This window comes from Stegostoma tigrinum, chromosome 38 (assembly GCF_030684315.1).
Source record: "Stegostoma tigrinum isolate sSteTig4 chromosome 38, sSteTig4.hap1, whole genome shotgun sequence".
NCBI classification, from domain to species: domain Eukaryota; kingdom Metazoa; phylum Chordata; class Chondrichthyes; order Orectolobiformes; family Stegostomatidae; genus Stegostoma; species Stegostoma tigrinum.
In genome coordinates this window covers 18,747,986-18,769,970 of record NC_081391.1, presented here as the reverse complement: position 1 = coordinate 18,769,970, position 21,985 = coordinate 18,747,986, and the positions used below count along the sequence as shown (strand labels likewise).

The following is a 21,985-nucleotide window of genomic DNA, read 5'->3' as shown; positions in this document are numbered from 1 at the left end:
TAGGAGATCAATTCGAGATGCATTTGAAAGGTTTAAAGACTTAATCAGTAGCATGTTATTTCAAAGGATCAGCTTGAAACTTTGGATTGCAGTCATACAAGCTCAGAAACGTATCTCACCAGTAACGGTCAACGGACAACTGGACACAGAATAATGTTCCCTGTTCTCCAGCGTGCCACCAAAATGTCCTAGACTGTCTATTTTCTTTATTCATTCTTGGAATGCAGGTGTCTCTGGCTGGCCCAGCATTTGCTGCCCATCCCTAGTTGCCCTTGAGAAGGTGGTGTTGAGCTGCCTTCTTGAACCACTGCAGTCCATGTGCTGTAGGTAGACCCACAATGCAGTTAGGGAGGGAATTCCAGGATTTTGACCCAGCAACCCTGAAGGAACGGTGATATATTTCCAAGTGAGAGTGGTGTGTGGTTTGGAGGGGAACTGCAGTTGTACAAAGAATGTAGCTGTGGATATGATGTCCTTATTTCGTTGCACATTAGACAGTGCATGTGACGTACACACATAAGATTGAAGTACATTTTTTCCATTTGATATGCATTAGGATTCTACAGAGCCATGCAGATCACCTTTGGTCATCTCTGCATCAGCCAAGGTACATCATTAGAATAGTATAGAAGGTCAAAAGACAAAGGGATTCAGATTCTGTCTCATCCCCAAAATAGTCACAAGTATTCCAGGAATGAAATATGGTATTGCTTTATAACTGCCTGAAACTTTGGGCAGCAACGCTAACCTCAAGTTACCCACTGGAAATTGTGAGGAATTTTTGAAATCTATCATCCTGACAAACACAAAGACACCAGTGCATGCGGCAAATCTTGGTACGTGTAAAGGACGCAGAATAAGCTACTGAACCCATGAATTCTTACAAAAGCTAAGTCATTTATTCTACTGGAATAATTTCATTTCATTAAAGGAAACCTAAAACTATACAAAACATAGGCCATACCAAGCTGGAGTACTGTGAACAGCTTTGGGTCACTTACCTAAGAACAGATATACTGGCATTGGAAGCAGTCCAGAGAAGGTTCAGTAGGCTGATACTGGGTGTGCAGTGACTGTCATATGCAAGGGGTTGAGTAAGTTGGCCTCGCTGGAGTATTGCATACAGTTCTGGTCCCCACATTATAGGAAGGATGTGGAAGCATTGGAAAGGGTGCAGAGGAGATTTACCAGGATGTTGTCTGGTATGGAGGGAAGGTCTTATGAGGAAAGGCTGAGGGACTTGAGGCTGTTTTTGTTAGAGAGAAGAAGGTTAAGAGGCGACTTCATAGAGACATACAAGACGATCAGAGGATTAGATAGGCTGGACTGTGAGAGCCTTTTTCCTCGGATGGTGATGGCTTGCACGAGGGGACATAACTTTAAATTGAGGGGTGATAGATATAGGACAGATGTCAGAGATAGGTTCTTTACTCAGAGAGGAGTAAGGGCATGGAATGCCCTGCCTGCAACAGTAGTAGACTCACCAGCTTTAAGGGCATTTGAGTCGTCATTGGATGAACATACAGATGATAATAGAATAGTGTAGATTAGATGGACTTCAGATTTCACAGGTCGGCACAACATCGAGGGCCGAAGGGCCTGTACTGCGCTGTAATGTCCTATGTTCGATGATCTTCTTGAAACAAACAAGTTTCTTGGGGATAGCAAGAGCTGTTGATGCTGGAGTCAGATTCTAACACAGTGTGGAGCTGGAGGAACACATCAGGCCAGGCAGCGTCCTTCTCCTTTGACTTGCTGTGTTCCTCCAGCTCCACACTGTGTTAGACAAGATACGCAGGGAACTTGACAGGGTAGATATAGAAAGGTCATTTCTCCTTGTGGGGAAGTCTGGGACCAGAGGGCATAATAACGGAATAAGGAACCCCACAGAGATGAGGAGGAATTTTTTCTCTCAGAGGATGGTGAATCGGTAGAACTCTTAACCACAGAGGGCTAGTGAGTTTGGGTTGTAAGGTATACCCAAGGCTTTACTGATTTTAATCAGTAAGGGAAGCAAGGCTTATGGGGGAAAGGCAGGAAAATGGAGGTGAGGATTGTGAGATCAGCCATGACCTCATTGAATGGGCTGAATAGCCTACTCTGCTCCTACATTTTACAGTCTTATAGAAACACTCCTTAGTTCAAATTCAATGTGTTTTCCTGTCTCCAGGAGAGCATTTTGAAACACTTTAGGGATAGGAAAACACAATATTAAACAAGATTTGGGAAAATGAAGGCGAACTAAAAACTCAACTGAAGGTTTTCAGAGTCTTTCAAAAGAAGAGTAAGGAGGCAATGGGAAATGTTATCAGGAGGGTTTAAATGAGCATGTTAGAGCTATTTAGACTAAATGTTTGGCTATGGATGTCAGAGTAGAAGAGACAGGAAATGAACAGCAGATTGGGTTAACACCTTCTGAAATATCTGGCTGGAGGAGATCACTGAACTAAGCTGTGGAATGGCATATAAATAAGGATAAGAACTCAACAAGGCCAGGTAAACCAGTGAAAGCTAATAAGTAAGGTGATGACTGTGGGATGTTGCTGATCATGGATGGCCAGTGCATGAATTGACTATTATCACAAAAAATTGTGTACCATGGATTAATAGTCTCAAACAGGTGGCAAAGAGGAAGAGTTGATGTGAGCATTGACTCGTCCAGAACCATCAAGAAATATGTCCCAGAGTATGAGTGATAATGGTAAGTGTGTTTTGCATTGTTTTGTAAAAATCAGGCAGACTGACTTGAATAAAATACAAGAATTTTATTTTTCAGGTCAAATAAAGCAATGAAGTAACTTCTTAGGTGACAAGTGCAGAAGCTGTGGAAGATTGATACTTCTAGCTGGGTGGAAGTAGCGCCTCTTGAAGTTTTAGTAACAGCCCAGCCTGTGGGCACTGCTTTCAATAAGGATCAAATGAAATCTGTCATCTTTGTCCTTTCTCTTCCTCTCCAAATGTTTACCTGTCTACCTGACAAGTGCTTGTTTGGAAATCTAACTTCTCCTTTCTCTTTACCAGCATCACTTCACAGAGCTACATTGTCAAGGTCCCATGACAATTTCTAAGACTCCATAGATTATCCCATATTTAACTGTCATGGCTGAATAGGCTAGGGCTATTTTTCCTGGACAGTCAGAAACTGAGCAGTGACCTTATAGGTACTTATAAAATCATAACAGGCATGGATAGGGTGAATAGCTAAGGTCTTTTCCCCAGACCACAGGAATCCAAAACTAGAGGGCATAGGTTTAAAATGAGGGTGGAAAGATTTAAAAGGGACCAAAGGGGCAACTTTTTCACACAGATGGTGGTGCACATACAGAATGAGCTGCCTGAGGAAGTGGTGGAGGTTGATATAATTACAATAAGGTTTCTGTATGGGTTTATGAATAGGAAGGGTTTAAAGGGATATGGGCCAAATGTTGATAAATGGGACTAGATTAATTTTGGACATCTGGTCAACATGGATGAGTTGGACCAGAAAATCTTTTTTATGCTGTACAGCTCTATGGTTCTTTGCTGCAGGTTTATATCTCAAATGGGCTTGTAGTCCAAATCATTAGTGAAACAACATTCTTCAAACCTGCATTGTCGACTTTTCTGTTTTTCTCAGACTACTTACCTTCAGTGAAGGCCTTTGATGGCCTCCTTTAAGAACAGAAGAGCCAAGATTAGCTATTGAAGATGATTAAGCCAAAGAACATAATTTACCAGCTATTTCTAAGCATTAGGTAAAGAGTAGATTTTCTGGAGCATGCTCCTGAGCAGTGATCTGCTGTGACAGACAGGACAAGTATTACTTGTTGAATGTGCGCACCACTATTCAGAGGTGGCTGGTGAAGAGGATGTATCAGCTCAGTCAAGCTGGTTACACCTATATCAGCTGGCAATGTTCAGATTTGCTCGCATTTCACCATATTGTGCAAATGGACAGAGGTAAAGATGATAGAGAGGTCTGGTACCAGTCTGTTCACATCAAATTCAAAACAAGACTCCTGAGTATAAAACAAAGAACTGCATATGCAGGATATCTGAAACAAAAACAGAAATTGTTGGAGAAACCCAGCAGGTCTGGCAGCATCTGTGGAGAGAGAAAAGGGAGTTAATATTTCGAGACCAATGACCCTTCTTCTTCAACAGTTCTGAAGAAGGGTTACTGGACTCAAAATATTAACAAGATTCCTGAGTGCTGCTTTAGAATATCGCCACTCTAAATTCTGTCAAAATCTTTATAAACCTTTCTGCGTGGTATCTGATCTAGATGTGAGTTTGCTCGCTGAGCTGGAAGGTTAGTTTTCAGACATTTCATCACTATTCTAGGTAACATCACCAGTGAGCCTCCGACAAAGCTTCGTCGGAGACTCACTGATGATGTTACCTAGAATGGTGATGAAATGTCTGAAAACTAACCTTCCAGCTCAGCGAGCAAACTCACATCCAGAACCTCAACCCATGGTATCTGATGTCAGCACCTGAAGTGGCAAAAAACCAAAATCTGTAGTTATTATTTTGGGTCTCTGTGAATAGAATAAGCACAAAATATCATTTACATTACATTACTTTAATGTTCTGTCTTTGATAACTTTCTGCAGTATGCATTATTTACTCATTCCTGATGCTGCAAGGGTATATGTCGACACAGATTAAGTATACAACATACCGAATGATTGGTATTTTTTTCATTCTGTATTCCTTAATGTTTCTAAGGCCTTTGACGAGGTCGATGAAAAATTGTCTTCCATCCTCTCACTTCTGCATTTGCCTTCTGTCATATTGCCTTCCTGTTGTGACAGTCCTATTCACCTCTATGTGACAACAGGTTTCCGACAATGGATTTTTTTCCTGTACTAAATCTTCCCTGGCATCTCATCCTTGCTTCCCTAGTCTTCTTTACACCTGACATCTCTCCTCACTGGTGTTATGAGTAAGTCAAGAGGTGACTGCTGTAAATGTATGGCTAATTTTCAACCTTGTCATTCATGATTCTTGCTTGTGTGTGAATACACAGCCAGCTGGGCTGTGATTCTTTCCATTATTGAATGCAGTATGGACAGACCCTGGACTCACGACTGTCACGTGAACAATATGACATAGGAGTAGAAGTAGGCCATTTGGCCCATAATGTCTGGTCTATCGTTCGAACATGGTTAATATGTTTTTCAACCCCATTTTCCTGCCTTCTCCCTGTAACCCTTGATTGCCTTACTAATCAAGAACATATCAATCTCTATCCTAAATACACTCAATGACTTGGTCTCAATAGCCTTCTGAGGCAATGAGTTCCACAGATTCACCACCCTCTGACTGAAAAAATTCCTCCTCATCTCAGTTCTAAAGGGCTGTCACTTCACTTTGAGGCTGTACCTTAAGGTCCTAGTTTCTCTACCTAGCATAAACATCTTCTCCATGTCCACTCTATCCAGGCCTCTCAAAATTCTGTAAGGTTTAATCATATCCTCCCTCATCTTTCTAAATTCTATTGTTTCAAAGAACAAAGAACAAAGAAACCTACAGCACAGGAACAGGCCCTTTGGCCCTCCAAGCCTGTGCCGATCAAGATCCTCTGTCTAACCTGTCATCTATTTTCTAACGGTCTGTGTCCATTTGCTCCCTGCCCATCCATGTACCTGTCCAAATACATCTTAAAAGACGCTAACGTTGTCTGCGTCTACCACCTCCGCTGGCAACACGTTCCAGGCACCCACCACCCTCTGCGTAAAGAACTTTTCACGCATATCTCCCTTAAACTTTCCTCCTCTCACTTTGAACTCATGACCCCTAGTAATTGAGTCCCCCACTCTGGGAAAAAGCTTTTTGCTATCCACCCAGTCTATACCCCTCATGATTTTGTAGACCTCAACCAGGTCCCCCCTCAATCTCTATCTTTCTAATGAAAATAATCCTAATCTACTCAACCTCTCTTCATAGCTCCTCAACTGCTCCTCTTATGACAAGGCCTCATCCCTGGGATTATTGTTGTAAACCTCCTCTGGACACTAGCACATCGTTCCTTAGATATAGGGCCCAAAGTGGTTCATAATATTCCAAATGTGGCTTGGCCGGAGCCTCATACAACCTCAGCAGTACATCTCTGCCCTTGTATACTAGATCTCTTGAAATGAATGCTAACATTACATTTGCTTTCCTAACTACTAGCTGAACCTACGTGTTAACTTTAAGAGAATCCTACTTGGACTATCAAGTGAAATAACAACACAGAGGCTAGTATCCCATCACTACTTCACCCTTTGTTTACATGTGGAAAGTTCTTGACACGAATCCAGTTCTCTCAGAGCCAGCTCTCAGAGTGAACAGGATGTCTGACACTCTTATTTTTATCTGTCAGCCAGGGCTCCCTGATTGGACCAGTTTAACAGCCCCAGCTAGGGAACTCATATCCTATGAGGTCCACCTGGCCGACCTCATTGCAATCACTACATCTCTCTCCCTCTGAGTCCAAATATATAAGCTGTTTTTTTTTTGGAGCTCCTCCAGGGGCATTTCAACCCCAGGTCAGGTTCCTCTGATATGGGCACCGTGTAACGCGCAGTAGCTTCCCTCTTGCACCTGGAGCCTCTTGGAAGAAATTCATTCTACACTTCAAGTGGTAAAGCCATCTAGGCAGTGACATCCACCATATCTATCTCAGATTCCGAGGTATCTTCAATGCTTGATGGACAGGAAGAACTCGCGGTTCCGGAACTGTCGAGGAGCCAGCTATGTTCTGCTCCCGCACTGTTGGCAAGTTTGCAGATTTTGTACAGTCCACCTGCTTGTTCAGGGCCATTGCATCTACCCAAACTTTATATGTCACTGAACCTGTCCTCATGTCGACCATTCTTCTTACCCATGCAGGGCCATACCCACGGTTCCTACATCAAACTTTAACCCCGAAGTAAATTGTCTCTCTCACTTAGCAGAGTCTTGTGCCCAGCATTGGTGTTCCTGATGCTGTTTCACCCCACCACCAATCCCAGATCTAGGAAGATAATACTTACCTTGTTGGAGAGCCTTCTCCACATTAGCAACTCTGCTGGAGCTATCCCTGTAGTTGCATGAGGCATAAACCTACAATCAAATAGGAACGAGCGCAGTTTGATATCTATTAAAAGCGGTAGGCTGTTTCTTTATGCCTGCCTCCAAAATTTGGACTGCTCTTTTTAACCAGACCATTAGATGATGGATGGTATGGAGCTGCACTCTGAGCACTGCCCCACCAACACGGCTATGTCTGCACCCAGTCCTGGTCATAATAACAAAACTTCTCATCAATATCTTCATTCTGTAAATGTCTGGATGACCCTGACAGAGTTTAGCCAGTATTTGGCACTGACCTTTGGTTGGGACAATCACTCTTGCTCTCTGTAGAAAGATGCCATCCTCTCCTGTGGTCGGGTCTCTCCGGGTTGGAGAAAGTTTCAATTCTGATTGTGATGGTCCTTTGGTTTTCCCCCGCCACCACCAGCTGTTTCAGTTTTGCCAGGACCGGATCTTTCTGCATCCAAAGTCCGATATTGTCAGCTGTGACTGGAAGTGGGTCCAGAAAACTTAAAACCATTCCAGACTCTTCCAATGGTGGTATCACTGGTGGCGTATCTGCCAACTCCTCTCATTTCCTTCAGGTAAGAGGGGTTGCCATGTACCCGCATGGGCCCTAGTTATGCCTGTCTCTTCCAGGGGTATGTGGAACATTCCTTGGTCCAGTCCTATTCTGGCCCCCACCCACAACACTTTCTCTGATACATTGATGATATCATCGTTGCTGCTTCCCTCTCTCGTCAAGAATTGGAAAACTTCATCAATTTCGCCTCCAATTTACACCCTGCCCTCACTTTCACCTGGTCTATCTCTGACTCCTCCCTTCCCTTCTCGACAATTCTGTTTCCATTTTTGGGGATAGACTGGCCACTAATATCCATTACAAACCCAGCGACTCCCACAGTTACCTGGACTACTTTACAGATTATTGAATGGGGTCACTGCTTCAGGGTTTGTTCACATGAGTGTCTGCTTCCCCTCTTCCAGGGATGCCTAACCTGAAGAAGTTACCTTCCTCCCTCCGGACTAACATCAGGGAATCTCTCTCCCACTGCAACTCTCTTGTACACTCCTCTCCACCTATCTTCTCCTCTAGGTCCGCCTCCCCCTCTCTCCCTATTTATTTCGGAACCCTCTCCCCATCTCCCTCTCTGATGAAGGGTCTAGGCCCGAAACATCAGCTTTTGTGCTCCTGAGAAGCTGCTTGGCCTGCTGTGTTCATCCAGCTTCACACTCCACTTCCTGTAAAGACTCCATCCCATTCTCTCAGTTCTTCCGTCTCTGTCGCATATGTTCAGATGAGGCCAACATTGACAAGGGAGCCTCAGAAATGTCCACATTATTTCTCAACCAAGGATTCCCCAGCTCCGTTGTTGACAGGGCCCTCAATCAGGTCCGACCCATCTCCCGCACTTCTGCCCTCACCCCTTCTCTTCCCCCCGGCAACAGCAATAGGGTCCCCCTTATCCTCGCCAACCATCCCACCAGCATTCACATCCAGAAGATTGTTAGACGCCACTTCAGCCACCTCCAGCAGGATGCCACCAACAGACACATATTCCCCTCCCCTCCCTTTTCCACCTTCCGCAGGGACCGTTCCCTCTGGGACACCTGGTCCATACCTCCTTCACCTCAACACCTCCCCACAGCCCTACGGCACCTTCCCCTGTAATCGGCGAAGGTGCAACACCTGCCCATTTACGTCCTCCCTCCCCAGTATCCAAGGGCCCAAACATACCTTCCAGGCGAAGCAACACTTCACCTGCACCTCCAAGAATCTAGTCTGCTGCATTTGATGCTGACAATGTGGTCTCCTCTACATTGGGGAAACGAAGCACAGGCTTGGTGACCGCTTCGTAGAGCGTCTACGTCCTGCTTGCAAAAAAAACCCCTGAACTACCTGTTGTCTGCCACTTCAGTGCACTACCCTGCTCTCTGGCCAACATCTCTGTCTCCAGCTTGCTACAGTGTTCCAGTGAAGCCCAACGCAAGCTGGAGGAACAACACCTTACTTTCCGCTTGGGGATTCTACAGCCCTCCGGACTCAATATTGAGTTCAATAATTTTAGGGCCTAAACTCCCCCATGTCTCAGCACCCCCACCCCATACACCAGGACTTGTTACCACATAGTCTGCTCCTACACACCCCCTGTTGTTACTCACTAACAGTCCCCATTAACAGCTATTTGCCCTCCCAGCCTGATCGATAGCAAATCCTTTGTCTGTCCACTGTCTTTCTCTCTCTTTGGGCTCTATCCTATCATTTACTCACTTCCCCACCCACCTCCCTACTTTCTTCATATAAACTGACGTTTTCCCAGCCATCATCAGGTCTGAGGAAGGGTCACTGGACCCGAAACGTTAACTTTTTTTTCTCCTCCACAGATGCCGCCACACCTGCTGAGCTTTTCCAGCAACTTTGTTTTTGGAACTAAAGTTGAATCTTTCATCTGTAAAGGTTCTCAGACTAACAAACATATGGGTTGGAGTCCAGAGGAAATTTTGTCAAAGGCATCATTGAAACGATTACCCTGGTATCAACCTCCCTGAGAACTAGGCTACCATTTATCCAAAAGTTTATTTTCGTTTGTTCTGATTTGGATGTTTGTATGCAATTTCTTTGTTCTAAACCAGATATAGGTGGGCTTTCCAGAGTGTGCATTCTCCTGGATTCTGGCCTATGAGTTCTCTGACTCCATTTAGGTCTAGTGAGACTCTTTTCCTGTCCCAAATCCACATAGCGGCAGCAACTACAATGGCCTGTTGGCCTGCATCCTGAAGAAAATTTTAACCATTTGGGTGAGGCTTGGCTTTAATTTGGGGATTTGCTGTGGGCTGACCTAGAGTCCCTCTGTTCAGGATATGTCCTGAGTGAGGAAATGCATGTGCCTTCACTCAAGTTGTGTTCCGCAAGCTCAGTTGGATTGGCAAGGGTGTCCACTTCCATCAACATATCCTGTAATTCATATACTTTACTTGCTGCCAGCTGAAGCCGGTGAGGAGAGGAAGGGTCTGGGCCCGAAATGTCAGCTTTTGTGCTCCTGAGATGCTGCTGGGCCTGCTGTGTTCATCCAGCCTCACATTTTATTATCTTAGAAAACATTGACTGACTGTTTTTTGTTCTTGCTCATTATTTCCTCAAAGAATTCTAACAGATTTGTCAGGCATGACCTTCCTTTGACAAAGCTGTGCTGACTCACCCCTATTTTCCCATTTATTTCCAAGTATTCCACTATGTCATTCTTCATAATGTACTGTAAAGTCTTAGCAAATACTGAAGTCAAGCTAACTAACTTACAGTTTACTGTCTTCTGCCTCCTTCCCTCCTTAAACGAGGTGTTACCTTAGCCATTTTCTAGTCCTCTCGGACCATCCTTGACTCCAGTGATTGCTGAAAAATTATCATCAATCTCCTCGGCTATCTCCTTCAGAACCCTAGGGTGCAGTCCATCAGGTCCACATTTAGGCCTTTCAGTCCTCCATATCTACTCCTTAGTAATGACTGCTACACTCACCTCTGCCCCCATCTTTCTTGAGGTTCTGAATGCTGCTGATGTGTGTCACTGTGAATACTGATGCAAAGTACTCATTTGGTTCGTCTGCCATTTCTTTGTTCCGATTACTGCCTCTCCTGCCTCATTTTACAGCAGCCCAATGTCCACTCGTGCCTCTCTCCTGCGATATCTCTTGCAATCTTCTTTTATATGACTAGCTAGCTTGCTCTCATTTTTTCACTTTCTCCCCGCTTATTCCTTTTTAAGTTATCCACTGTTGGTTTTTAAAAGCTTCCCACTAATTTTCATCACATTGTCTGCTTTTTTTTTGCTTTTACGCTGTTCCCATCTTTCCTTGTCATCTATGATTGCCTCACCCACCCCTTAGTATGTTCTTCTTCCTTGGGATGAATTTCTGCTGTTCCTCACAAATTATTCCCAGAAAATCCTGCTATTTGAAGGTAACAGATATCCAGCACCCATGGAATCCTGTCAAGTGGATATGAAATTGCTAATTTGTACAAAGCAAGATTTTCAAAGGATCAACGAGACAAAGGTCAGACAGTGTGTTTATGTTGGTGGGTAAATATTGACTCACACACTGAAGAGAATTTCCTAGCTCTATGGAAAAATTGCCGTGGGGTCTTTTACATGAGCCAGAGAGTAAACACTAGTGCTCGGTTTCAAATCTCACACAAAATTTGACACCCCTATCAATACAGAACTCTGTCAGTACTGCACTGAATATCTGAACCCTATGCTCATCTCTCCTAGGTGTGAGTTGAACCTGCCTCACTACTGACCAGAGGGCAAGAGTTCTTCCCCAAGAAGCCATGGCTAGCAGACCCAATTGTTGAATCTCTCATTGGAGATCACTGTTGGAGTTCATCTTCTGAACAAATTAAAAACTCATTACATTGCACTATAATCAGTTCTAATGTAATGTGTGTTTTCTCAACACAAATTGGTTTTAACGCAATTGAAGAATTATAGAATGCTATTTGTAGAATGCAAACTTTCCCTGCATGTATTAGCTATGACGCAATTCCATCCGCATCACTTTAAATGATGCAGTTATTGCACAATTTTCTTATAACACAAGATCGTACAAGAAAGGAACTATTGTGTTATATTAGAAAGGACTTTACTTCATACAGATCATTGACAGCTCCGTTGCTTATTAGTCCACTTCTAGAAGCAGATACATGACCACAACGTGGCCTACTGTTAACTTGGGACCTTTGAGCTTCTGTATTTAGAGCGTGAGAGAGAGAGAGAGAGACATCATGGCAGTGTCAAATAGTTGTTAGACTTCATCACATCAGTCATGGAATAGAATAGTTGTTTGCCTATTTTCCTACATATATCCAGCATCCCTATTATCCTCACTGGAATCTGCCAGTTCCACAACCTGTAATATATCGTACTTGTCTAGAAATTCCTCTATGGTCTTACCTTTCCTCCAGAAGTTATTCCAGGTCACAGCTTCCGATTTTTTGAAGTCAATGTATCCCCACTTTTGTTCCACTATAAATGGAACAGCCAACTGTCATAATAACTCTGGACTCTTGGATTCTCTCCCTAAAACTGTTCACTATGTTTCACTCTTTCTCTCTTTCCGAAAATCTTCTTGAAGATCCATTTATTCCATCATGGCTGTTCAATGTTATTTTTCTCAACTCATTTCCAGTGATTGTTGTAGAGGGGTTTGGTGAAGTGACCACCCAGTCTGCATCAGGTCTTCCCACTGTAAAGGAGAATGCATGTGAGCAACAAATTAACAACATTAATTTGAAAAAAGCACAAACAAATCATCGTTTGGCCCAGAAAGAGTGTTTGTGGTACTGGACGATTGAAAGGGAGAGAGTGAAGAGGCAGGTTTTGCACCTGTTTTGCTTACCTGGCAAGACACTATGGGAAGAGGAGTGGTTTCAGGAATAATTGAAGAGAAGTCAGGATTTGTGGAGGGAACTATCCAGCAGGGGAGGCAGCTTATTGGATGTGGCATCATGACAGATGACCCATTGAATGTGTTGGCAAGGGTGCTGAAGAGCCCCATCTTGGTTCTGGGCAGAAGCTGGGGAAGGAGCAATTACAAATGGTGCAAGAAATGGGATTGGTACCAATGAGAAGCCAGTCACCATGGCCAAGAGGAATCCTCGTCTCTGGAAAGAGAATGACATACAGGAAGTACATTGCTAGAAGAGATGCAACGATGACAAGAAACTGATGGAAAAGAATAGAGTCCTAACAAGAAATGGAGTGGGAAGAAAGTGTGGTTTACTCCTGTGTTAATATTTATATAAGTCACTACAGAGGGCTGCTCTCTCATCAGTGAGAGACGATTGGTAGTCATTTAACCTGAGGGTCACCATGCCTCAACTGAGGGAAGAAGTGGAATCTTCATGGTGACCTCAGCTGGAGCAGGAATTGAACACAGACTGCTGGCATCATTCTTTATCAGAAAACAAGTCAACCAACCCCCTAACTGAAATAAATGACCCCTGAGAACCAAAGTATTTTGATAATACTTTTAATGAAGCAATTTCTTACCTCACCCATTATTATTTTCCTGAATTGCTCATGGGCTTCAGTTTTTAATTCGTGGGCAATCGAGGGGCATCTCAGAGGGGTTGGAGACCTTTTCCCACAGCCTGTTATGTTGCACAGGAGGGCTAATATAGATAATGGCAAAAAGGCTGTGGGTGTACATCAGATTCCTCTCGTTCACAGCTGCAAGAAAAATGACAAGGTTGTTGAATGACCTTTTAACTCAGCCAGTGCATTCTCATTTCAGTTGGAAAACATTTCAGGCACATTCTTCTGGGATTAAGCCATTCACTCAAAACCTCACCGATTTCTCAGAATAGCCAGGATCCAGCAGTGAGGGTTACAAGAGAGGAGCTTATGTATTCCATATTGTATTTCTCAGACCCTGCCGACCCAAATGCAGAAGATAGCGAGAGGATTATGTCAGCCAGAGTAGCATTGTGTTCCCTGAGGATGCGGAACCTGATAGGAGCTGCAAAATGCCCAGCTGTCAATAGGGTGTTGAGAACAGACTCTCGTATTCCTTTAATGGTACTGTTCCCAAATTGTTGGGGTCATGGGGAGTTGGCCAAAATTTGGGAGAGTTGAAATTAAACCAAATAAATGAAATGCAGTCAGATTTTTGTATTAAATCCCGGCTCATTATTCAGTAATGTAACCTTTCAAAAGTATCCAAAGTTACAACAACAAAGTCATTGATATGCAATACAATGGTACTTAGTTCATGCCCTATTGAGCTTTGGAACACAAATAGAAGCATCTTAAAAGCCAGTTGTGACTTGCATTTGCCCTGGACCATATCCATCTCATTATTCTCATCCCTTTGCTTCTTTTCCATTCCAGGACAGATAAGGTTCCCCTTCTGTTCACCTTCCCAGCATATTTTCTCCCATTTCTATCCCTTCTACAGCAATACCAGTGGCACTGCTACATGGACGCCTAGTGGCTTTGACCTGTTTGACATTTCAGTTATGCATCAGTTGTCAAGCAGTGGTACTGACTGGTACCCAGTCACCAAGCTATCTGTGCATTAGCATATTGTGAGTCATTTCCTCGTCAGTGACACATCATGCATTGATACTTGGCTAGTGATCCTTCTCAGACTGGTGATCTATTCAACGGTGAGCCATGTATTGATGCCTAATGAGTCATATGTTGGTAACTAAGTACTTGTTATGGAATGCTCATTGTCCAGTAGATATTGATATGTGGTGAATTATGCACCGTGCACTGGTTTACATTTGAGATCTGCACTTTTGTCTAATTCCACTTAACTGCTAACAATAAGGTTTAAAAAGGAATATAATTGTAGAATAAAATCTCTACAGTGTAGAAACAGGCCATTCAGCCTTTTAAGTGCACCCCAACCTTCCAAAGAGCATCCCACCCAGACCTGCCCTCTCTGCTTTTCCCTGTAACCCTGCATTTCCCATGGCTAATCCACTGAGGCTACACATCCCTGAACACTACGGGCAATTTAGCATGGCCAATCCACCTAACCTGCACATCTTTGGACCGTGGGAGGAAACCAGAGCACCCAGAGGAAACCCACACAGACACAGGGAGAATGTGCAAACTCCACGCAGTCACCCAAGGGTGGAATCAAACCCGGGTCCCTGTCACTGTGAGACAGCAGTGCTAACCACTGAACCACCATGGTGTCCGATGAATGCTGATGCATTGAAAAGCCGATAGCCTCTTGAACCATGCATTAATTATTTGTATTTTAACTGCAGGTAGATTACAAGTTCCATCATGTCTGATACTGAGGATGTTGGTGAATATGGGTAAGTAAGTTGGATTTGTTTGTTGTGGTTCTCACCTTTCTAACCCCCTTCTCCCCCTGTATTCTGTAATGGAGATATGGGAATGCTTTCAGCCAGTCTGAGAAATGTCCAGTAATTAAACCAGTAGGGTCTGGGGCTGACTCCAATGCTCAGAGTGATGTCACATTTCAAGCCTCTTGGAATTGACAAAGCGGATGTGCAAAGGACATATCTTCTTGTGGGAGAATCTAGAACTAGGGGTCACTGTTTAAAAATAAAGGGGCACCCATGTAAGACAAAGATGCAGAGCAATTTCTCTTGAGGGGATGTGAATCTTTGGAATTCACTTCCTCAAAAGATAGTGGGTACCGAATCATTAAATATTTTTAAGGCAGAAATCGATAGACTTGGAACATTATTAGGAGATATGCAGGAATGTGGATTTGAAGTTAAAGGTAGATAATCCATGGTCTAATTGAATGGCAGAGCAGGCTGTAGGGCAGGGTGGCCTACTCTTGTTCCTTGTTTGTGTGTTAAATATTCTAACACTGTCACTCACCAACCCTTCGCCCTCCAGAGTTTTCTTTTCTTTAATTTTAATTGGGATGTAGGTATCACTGGCAGAGCCAGAATTTATTGCCCTTCCCTAATTTCCCTTGAACTGAGTTAGGGCAGGTTGGCATTGCCGGCTCACAGCACCAGAGACTCGGATTCAATTCCACCCTTAGGCAACTGTCTGTATGGAGTTTTCATATTCTCCCGTGTCTGTGTGGGTTTCCTTTGGGTACTCCTATTTCCTCCCACAGTCCAAAGATGTGCAGGTTAGATGGTTTGGCTACACTAACTTGGTCCATAATAGCCAGGGATGTGTAGGGTAAGTGGGTTATCCGTGGGAAATGCAGGGTTACAGAGATAGAGTGGGGGTGTGTTGTTCTGGTCTCTGGAGGGTCAGTGTAGACTCGATGGCCCAAATAGCCTGCTTCCGCATTGTAGAGATTCCATGAGAGGCTTGCTAGGCATTTTGAGTTGTGTACACAAAACCTTTCAGGGTTTAGAGTTGCTAACTTTGGTTCAATATATTCCGAGAGGTTTCATCACAGGCCTCCAAATCTAAACCTTGCCTGCTGGACGCCTAATGAGTTGAACCTTGAGGGAATCCACCTTGGGGGAGCAAACTGGATAATTCTTAACTATCAAACAAAAGCCTTTCTCTCCTCAATCTCCAAAACTTTAGACACAATAAACAAACCTTCTTAAAAGAAATGAACTAAACACATTCCCCTTAGTGTGGTTCACAGCAGCGTTTGAGCGAATAATTTTCAGTTCGTGGATACTCCAAGCTTTTCCTGGAGATTTGGCAGCCCTATTGGGGCTACTATTGCTAGGATTTTTTTTCTGTCATTTTCAATGATATATGAAAGAAGTAAGAATCTAAATAATAATTAATAACCCAACAAGTTCAAATTCATCATTAAATGTTAGTTATTTCATTGTGAAAGTCACAATGCAAACACATCTCTCCCACATTTTTTGAGATAGTTTCACACCCTGCACCAGTTTGTGGATAACAAAGTGTGAAGCTGGATGAATACAGCAGGCCAAGCAGCATCTCAGGAGCACAAAAGCTGCTTTGGCTCATCATCTGTTACTCCCCTCACCCCTGTTCAGTGTTCTTAGAATCACAGAATGGTTGCAGACCAAAAGGAAGCCATTTGGTCCATTGTTGCCATCTCTGATAAGAGATTTAAGCCAGGGGTTATTTAGGCTGAGAAGTATTGAAGGAAAGCGTTGCACAGAATTTGCAGCACTGAATCACACCATTTGATATGTCTGGCCCATGCCATACGTCACCAGGTTATAGGACAGTGGGTTTATTTGAAATCGCAAGCTTTCGGGAGCAGTGCTCCAAAAGCCTGTAGCATCAAATAAACACATGTCTCCTGTTACCCCACTTTATTTAACCCTATCTGTATAACCGATGCCTTTCTCCCTCGTATATAAATCTAAGTTTTTCTAGGATACACTTTTTCTTTCCCACTCAGCTACTGTATTCACTTTACATTGGCATTCTTGTGAATATCCTGATTACTGCAAGATGAAAATCTTCAACAAACCTGTTTTCAACAATAAGTCTCCCTTATTGAACTATTAAAGCTTGCACTAATAATCATTATTAACCAATTTTCCTTCCTCCCTAACAGGGAACAGCAGGAAGGTATGTATCATTTTTATACTCTTTTAATAATGTTTACTCTAGTCCCATTCGCCAGCGTTTGTCCCTCTAAAACATTCCTATTCAAGTACCCATCCAGGTGCCTTTGAAATGTTGTAATTGTACCAGCCTCCACCACTTCCTCTGGCAGTTCATTCCATACACACACACCCTCTGTGTGAAAACATTGCCCCTTTGGTCCTTTTCAAATCTTTCTGCTCTCACCTTAAACCTATGCCCTCTAGTTTTAGACTGCCCCACCCCAGGGAAAAGGTCTCGTGGCTGATTTGATTATAGCCTTACATTTGCTTTCCTGTCTGCCTCCTATACCCTCAGAGTTCCTCATTTATCAAAAACCTATCCCACTCAGCCTGAAAAATGTTCAAAGATTCAGTCTCCAGCATGCTCTGGGGAAGAGAATTCCAAGTCCTAATAAAACTTTGAGATACAAAGTTCTCATTTTCTGGGTCTCTATGGGTGGCCTCTTATTTTTTATACTGTATCCCTCATCTTCTGGCTCTCCTAAAAGTGGCAGCATCCTTCCAGGATCCATCTTATTGTGTCCACTCTTTGTTTCACATCCCTAAGACCATCTCTCATTCTCCTAAACTCCAGTAGATACAGGCCCAACCTTTCCTTATAAAATGATCTCTTCGCTTGAGGAATCAGGTGAATCAACTTTCGCCGAACAACTTGGCAGTGATTGTAACCATGGTCAAGTGGGTCCATTGACTATGAGTTCCCTGATTGGAATTGTTAACCTGGGACAGTCAGGGAGCTCTGGCTGACAGATATAATCAGGGCATTCAAAAGGTCTCTTCAATCTAGGGACTGATTGTAGTCACAGTTCATGTAAATAAAGGGCAACCTGGTGACAGAGTAGCCTCTATGCAATTATTTCAAAATTATAATGCAACTTTATGATTTCCTAAGCAAGGAGACTGGGACTTGAGGCCACGGTCTCAGAATAAAGGGAAGACCTTTTAGAATGGAGATAAAGAGAAACTTCATCAGCCAGACAGCGGTGAATCTGTGGAATTCACTGCCTCGGAAGGCTGTGGAGGCCAGGTCAATTGAGGATATTTAAGATGGAGATAGATATGTTCTTGATTGTCATGGAGTTGAGAAACTTATCAGCAATGACTGAGTGGAGCAGAGAAGAGTAGTTGGACAGACAAAGGATAGGGCTTTGGGAAGTTGACAGGTGAGCTATTCGTAGTCTCTGACCTGCTTTGGTAGCCACAGTATTTATATGGCTAGTCCAGTTCACTTTCTCGTCAATGGTAACCCCGAGTTGTTGGTAGTGGGGGATTCAGCAATGGTAATGTGATTGACTGTTGAGGGGTGATGGTTAGTCTGACTAGTAATTTTCTTCTCTGTGAAAATGCACTGATCCAGAGATTTATTGTCAGTCCACTGACATCAATGCTGAGAATCGTTAGCAAATAACTCTACTGGGAATCTCACAGCTCAATGCCTAGGTAGTCTGTGAGACTGTCTTTCCCAGCAAGAACATCCATTAAAAACCTTTTGGCAGTGCAGGTTTTGCTAATGCTGTGTTAAGATGCAGACATGCATTGGTGTCAGGTATTCTGCAGCTTCCAGGTCTCCAATGGTGGATCATGGGGTAACACTGGCAAAGCATTTGTTGTCCATCTCTTATTGTCGTTATGCTCAGTGGCTTGGTGGTTCATTGCAGACAGCAGTTAAACATATTACTGTGGTTCTGAAACCTCATGCAGACCATCTGCTTAAAAATAGTTGGTATCCTTTTCGGAAGGGAATGAATGAACCAAAGATTTTTGCAACAATCAATGTCTGAGCTGTCTTTCAATTCCAGAATAATTAATCAAATGTAAATGCCACCAGCTCAGACTTGAACGCATGTCCCCAGAACATTACCTTAGGCCCACAGGATTACTAGTCCAGTGACATTACCACACACCATCACCTTCCCTCAAACATGGACTGAAAGGAGGAAACATACATTGGTACCAGCAGTGGAAGTCAATGTGCCACAGAATGTGTTTACCTGTTCACCACTTGTTTGCAAGATAAATTGAAAACTAATAGTATAAACTGTCAGTTAACCAGCTAACGGTGAAAGAAGCCAATAACCACCCGAAATGAAATGAAATCTTCCATTGTCCCAGACGGCAATGGGCTGTTCTCTCATTAGACAGAGACAATAGGTGGTGACTTTAATCTGAGGGTTCACACGACTCAGGCAGTGGGTGAGATTAAGAAGGCAACACCTTCATGCTAGCCTCAGTTTATTCAGGAATTGAACTGCACTGTTGGTTTCACAACACAAGAACTGAACTAACTGAGTTAACCAGTCCCATTAACCAAATTGCCAGCAGAACTAACTAATGATCACAAGACAAACCAGGATCCAGCAGGTCAAGCCAGAGACCAGAGTCAGGGTCCTTTTCTCATCTCTTAGTAAAGAATTCAAGAATGGTATTTGTACATATCTACACTGAACCTCTGCCTTACCCAGACAGACAATAATGTGTAGCATTAGGAAATGGAAAAAGAAATGATCCTAAAATAGGAACAGAAAATGATTGGTTAAGTTATACCTGTTTTTTTTTTGCCCTGGAACCTTTCAAATGAAAAAAATAAAGTAACTATGGTGTTGAAGGTGGCTATTTGGCCCATCAAATCCAGGCCGAGTTTAGAGCTGTTCACTGCCTTGCTGTATTCCTCAAGCTTATTTCACTCAAGCACCCATCAATGTTACAACAGTTTGTGTTATACTAGTTAGCATTTCTTCATTAATCCTCAATAGATTTTATTAGTGATTCTTATGTAAAAGTAAGGTGCAGGAAACCAGTGTTTCGGTGCAGGCTTCCTTGTCGATGCCTCGCTGCATGTTGCTGTGGTATATTTGTAATGAGGTTCCTGTTTGCTTTCACAGAGGAAGAACCTGAAGAAGGTACACAGCTCAGTGGTTGCTTTGTTCTCAGTCTCTTTCTGTACCAAAATCTGGCGCAGGTGATAGAAAACCTTTACTTTTCCTTCCCACTCCAACCCAAACCTTTAAATCCACTCAAAGAAGCATTACATGAGCCTTAGACTGTCAAGCTGAGCTGTGGTGTGTTTACTCTTGATTCTGCATCCTAATAACTGTCTGCTTTAACTTTCCATTGAGTGTTACCTTTGGATGGAGTACAGAAGTTGCTGGAAAAACCCAGCAGATCTGGCAGCATCTGTGAAAAAAAAATCAGCCTTAACGTTTTGGGTCCGGTGACACTTCCTCAGAACAGATGGTAGCTAGGAATGCGTCAGTTTATGTGCAGACAACAGGGAGTGGGATGGGGTAGGGAGTAAATGATAGGATAAAGGATAGAGCCCAAAGGGACAGAAGAGCAGCTGGACAGATAAAGGAGGTGATAACGATCTGGCAGGCTATTTGATAACAAGGCCTGGTGTGTGGGGTAGGGGGTCCCCTATTTATTATCATGTAGCCCGCCATCACACACCTCCTGTTGTTCATTACTAACAGTCCCCATTAACAGCTATTTGCCCTTCTAGCTAGATCGTTATCAACTCCTTTGTCTGTCCAACTACTCTTCTCTCTCTTTGGGCTCTATCCTTTACTCCCTAGCTCATTCCCCTTCTTTATTTTCTGCATATAAACCAACATTTTCCAAGCTACCATCAGTTCTGAGGAAGGGTCACTGGACCCGAAACGTTAACTCGGATTCGTTTTTCACAGGTGCTGCCAGACCTGCTGAGCTTTTCCAGCAACTTTTGTTTTTGTTCCTGATTTACAGCATCTGAAATTCTTCCAGTTTTTACCTTTAGACTAATTACTTACTTGATTCTGACAGAATTAAAGAAGATTGTAAAATAATAAGGGATATAAGACAGTTAACAGTAGTTGTCGTTTCCCTATGATGGTGTGTAATGAACCTCCAGAGGAAGTGATTGAATGAGGCACAATTACAACGTTTACAAGACATTTGGATAAGTACACGAACAGGAAAGGTTTGGAGGGATATGGGCCAGGAGCAGGCAGATGGGACTAATTTGGGATTACAAGGTGTAGAGCTGGATGAACACAGCAGGCCAAGCAGCATCAGAGGAGCAGGAAAGATGACGTTTCAGGCCTAGATCCTTCTCAGTTCCTACTATCTCTGGGACTAATTTGGTTTGGGATAATGTTTGGTATGGCCTGGTTGGACCGAATGGTCTGTTTCCATGCTGCATGACTCTATGACTTCATGACTATGCTAACCTAATCTCTTATGCAGAGGCACCAGGGAAGACAACATATTTTATCTCTCAGAGATAATGGGAACTGCAGATGCTGGAGAATTCCAAGATAATAAAATGTGAGGCTGGAGGAACACAGCAGGCCAAGCAGCATCTCAGGAGCACAAAAGCTGACGTTTCGGGCCTAGACCCTTCATCAGAGAGGGGGATGGGGAGAGTGAACTGGAATAAATAGGGAGAGAGGGGGAGGCGGACCGAAGAGGGAGAGTAAAGAAGATAGGTGGAGAAAGTGTAGGTGGGGAGGTAGGGAGGGGATAGGTCAGTCCAGGGAAGACGGACAGGTCAAGGAGGTGGGATGAGGTTAGTAGGTAGATGGGGGTGCGGCTTGGGGTGGGAGGAAGGGATGGGTGAGAGGAAGGACAGGTTAGGGAGGCAGAGACAGGTTGGACTGGTTTTGGGATGCAGTGGGTGGGGGGGAAGAGCTGGGCTGGTTGTGTGGTGCAGTGGGGGGAGGGGACGAACTGGGCTGGTTTAGGGATGCAGTAGGGGAAGGGGAGATTTTGAAACTGGTGAAGTCCACATTGATACCATATGGCTGCAGGGTTCCCAGGCGGAATATGAGTTGCTGTTCCTGCAACCTTCGGGTGGCATCATTGTGGCAGTGCAGGAGGCCCATGATGGACATGTCATCAAGAGAA

At 43.6% G+C, this 21,985-nt stretch overlaps 1 protein-coding gene and 1 long non-coding RNA gene across 2 annotated transcripts in view; one reads left to right on the top strand and one right to left on the bottom strand.

Annotated features, from left to right (window-relative positions):
- LOC125447270 (uncharacterized) overlaps positions 1-21,985 on the bottom strand; it is a 137,702-nt gene that overhangs the window by 67,251 nt on the left and 48,466 nt on the right. Inside the window, exons 2-3 of the long non-coding RNA XR_009443025.1 lie at positions 13,089-13,268; positions 11,991-12,282 (exon numbers count right to left, since the gene is read on the bottom strand). This is a non-coding gene — a long non-coding RNA (uncharacterized LOC125447270). The remainder of the gene's footprint in view (positions 1-11,990; positions 12,283-13,088; positions 13,269-21,985) is intronic.
- The window catches only part of tnnt1 (troponin T type 1 (skeletal, slow)), a 68,866-nt gene that overhangs the window by 4,501 nt on the left and 42,380 nt on the right, over positions 1-21,985 (top strand). The window contains exon 2 of the mRNA XM_059640565.1: positions 14,822-14,872. Coding sequence (XP_059496548.1) covers positions 14,857-14,872 — 16 coding nt within the window. The 5' untranslated portion in view covers positions 14,822-14,856. The remainder of the gene's footprint in view (positions 1-14,821; positions 14,873-21,985) is intronic.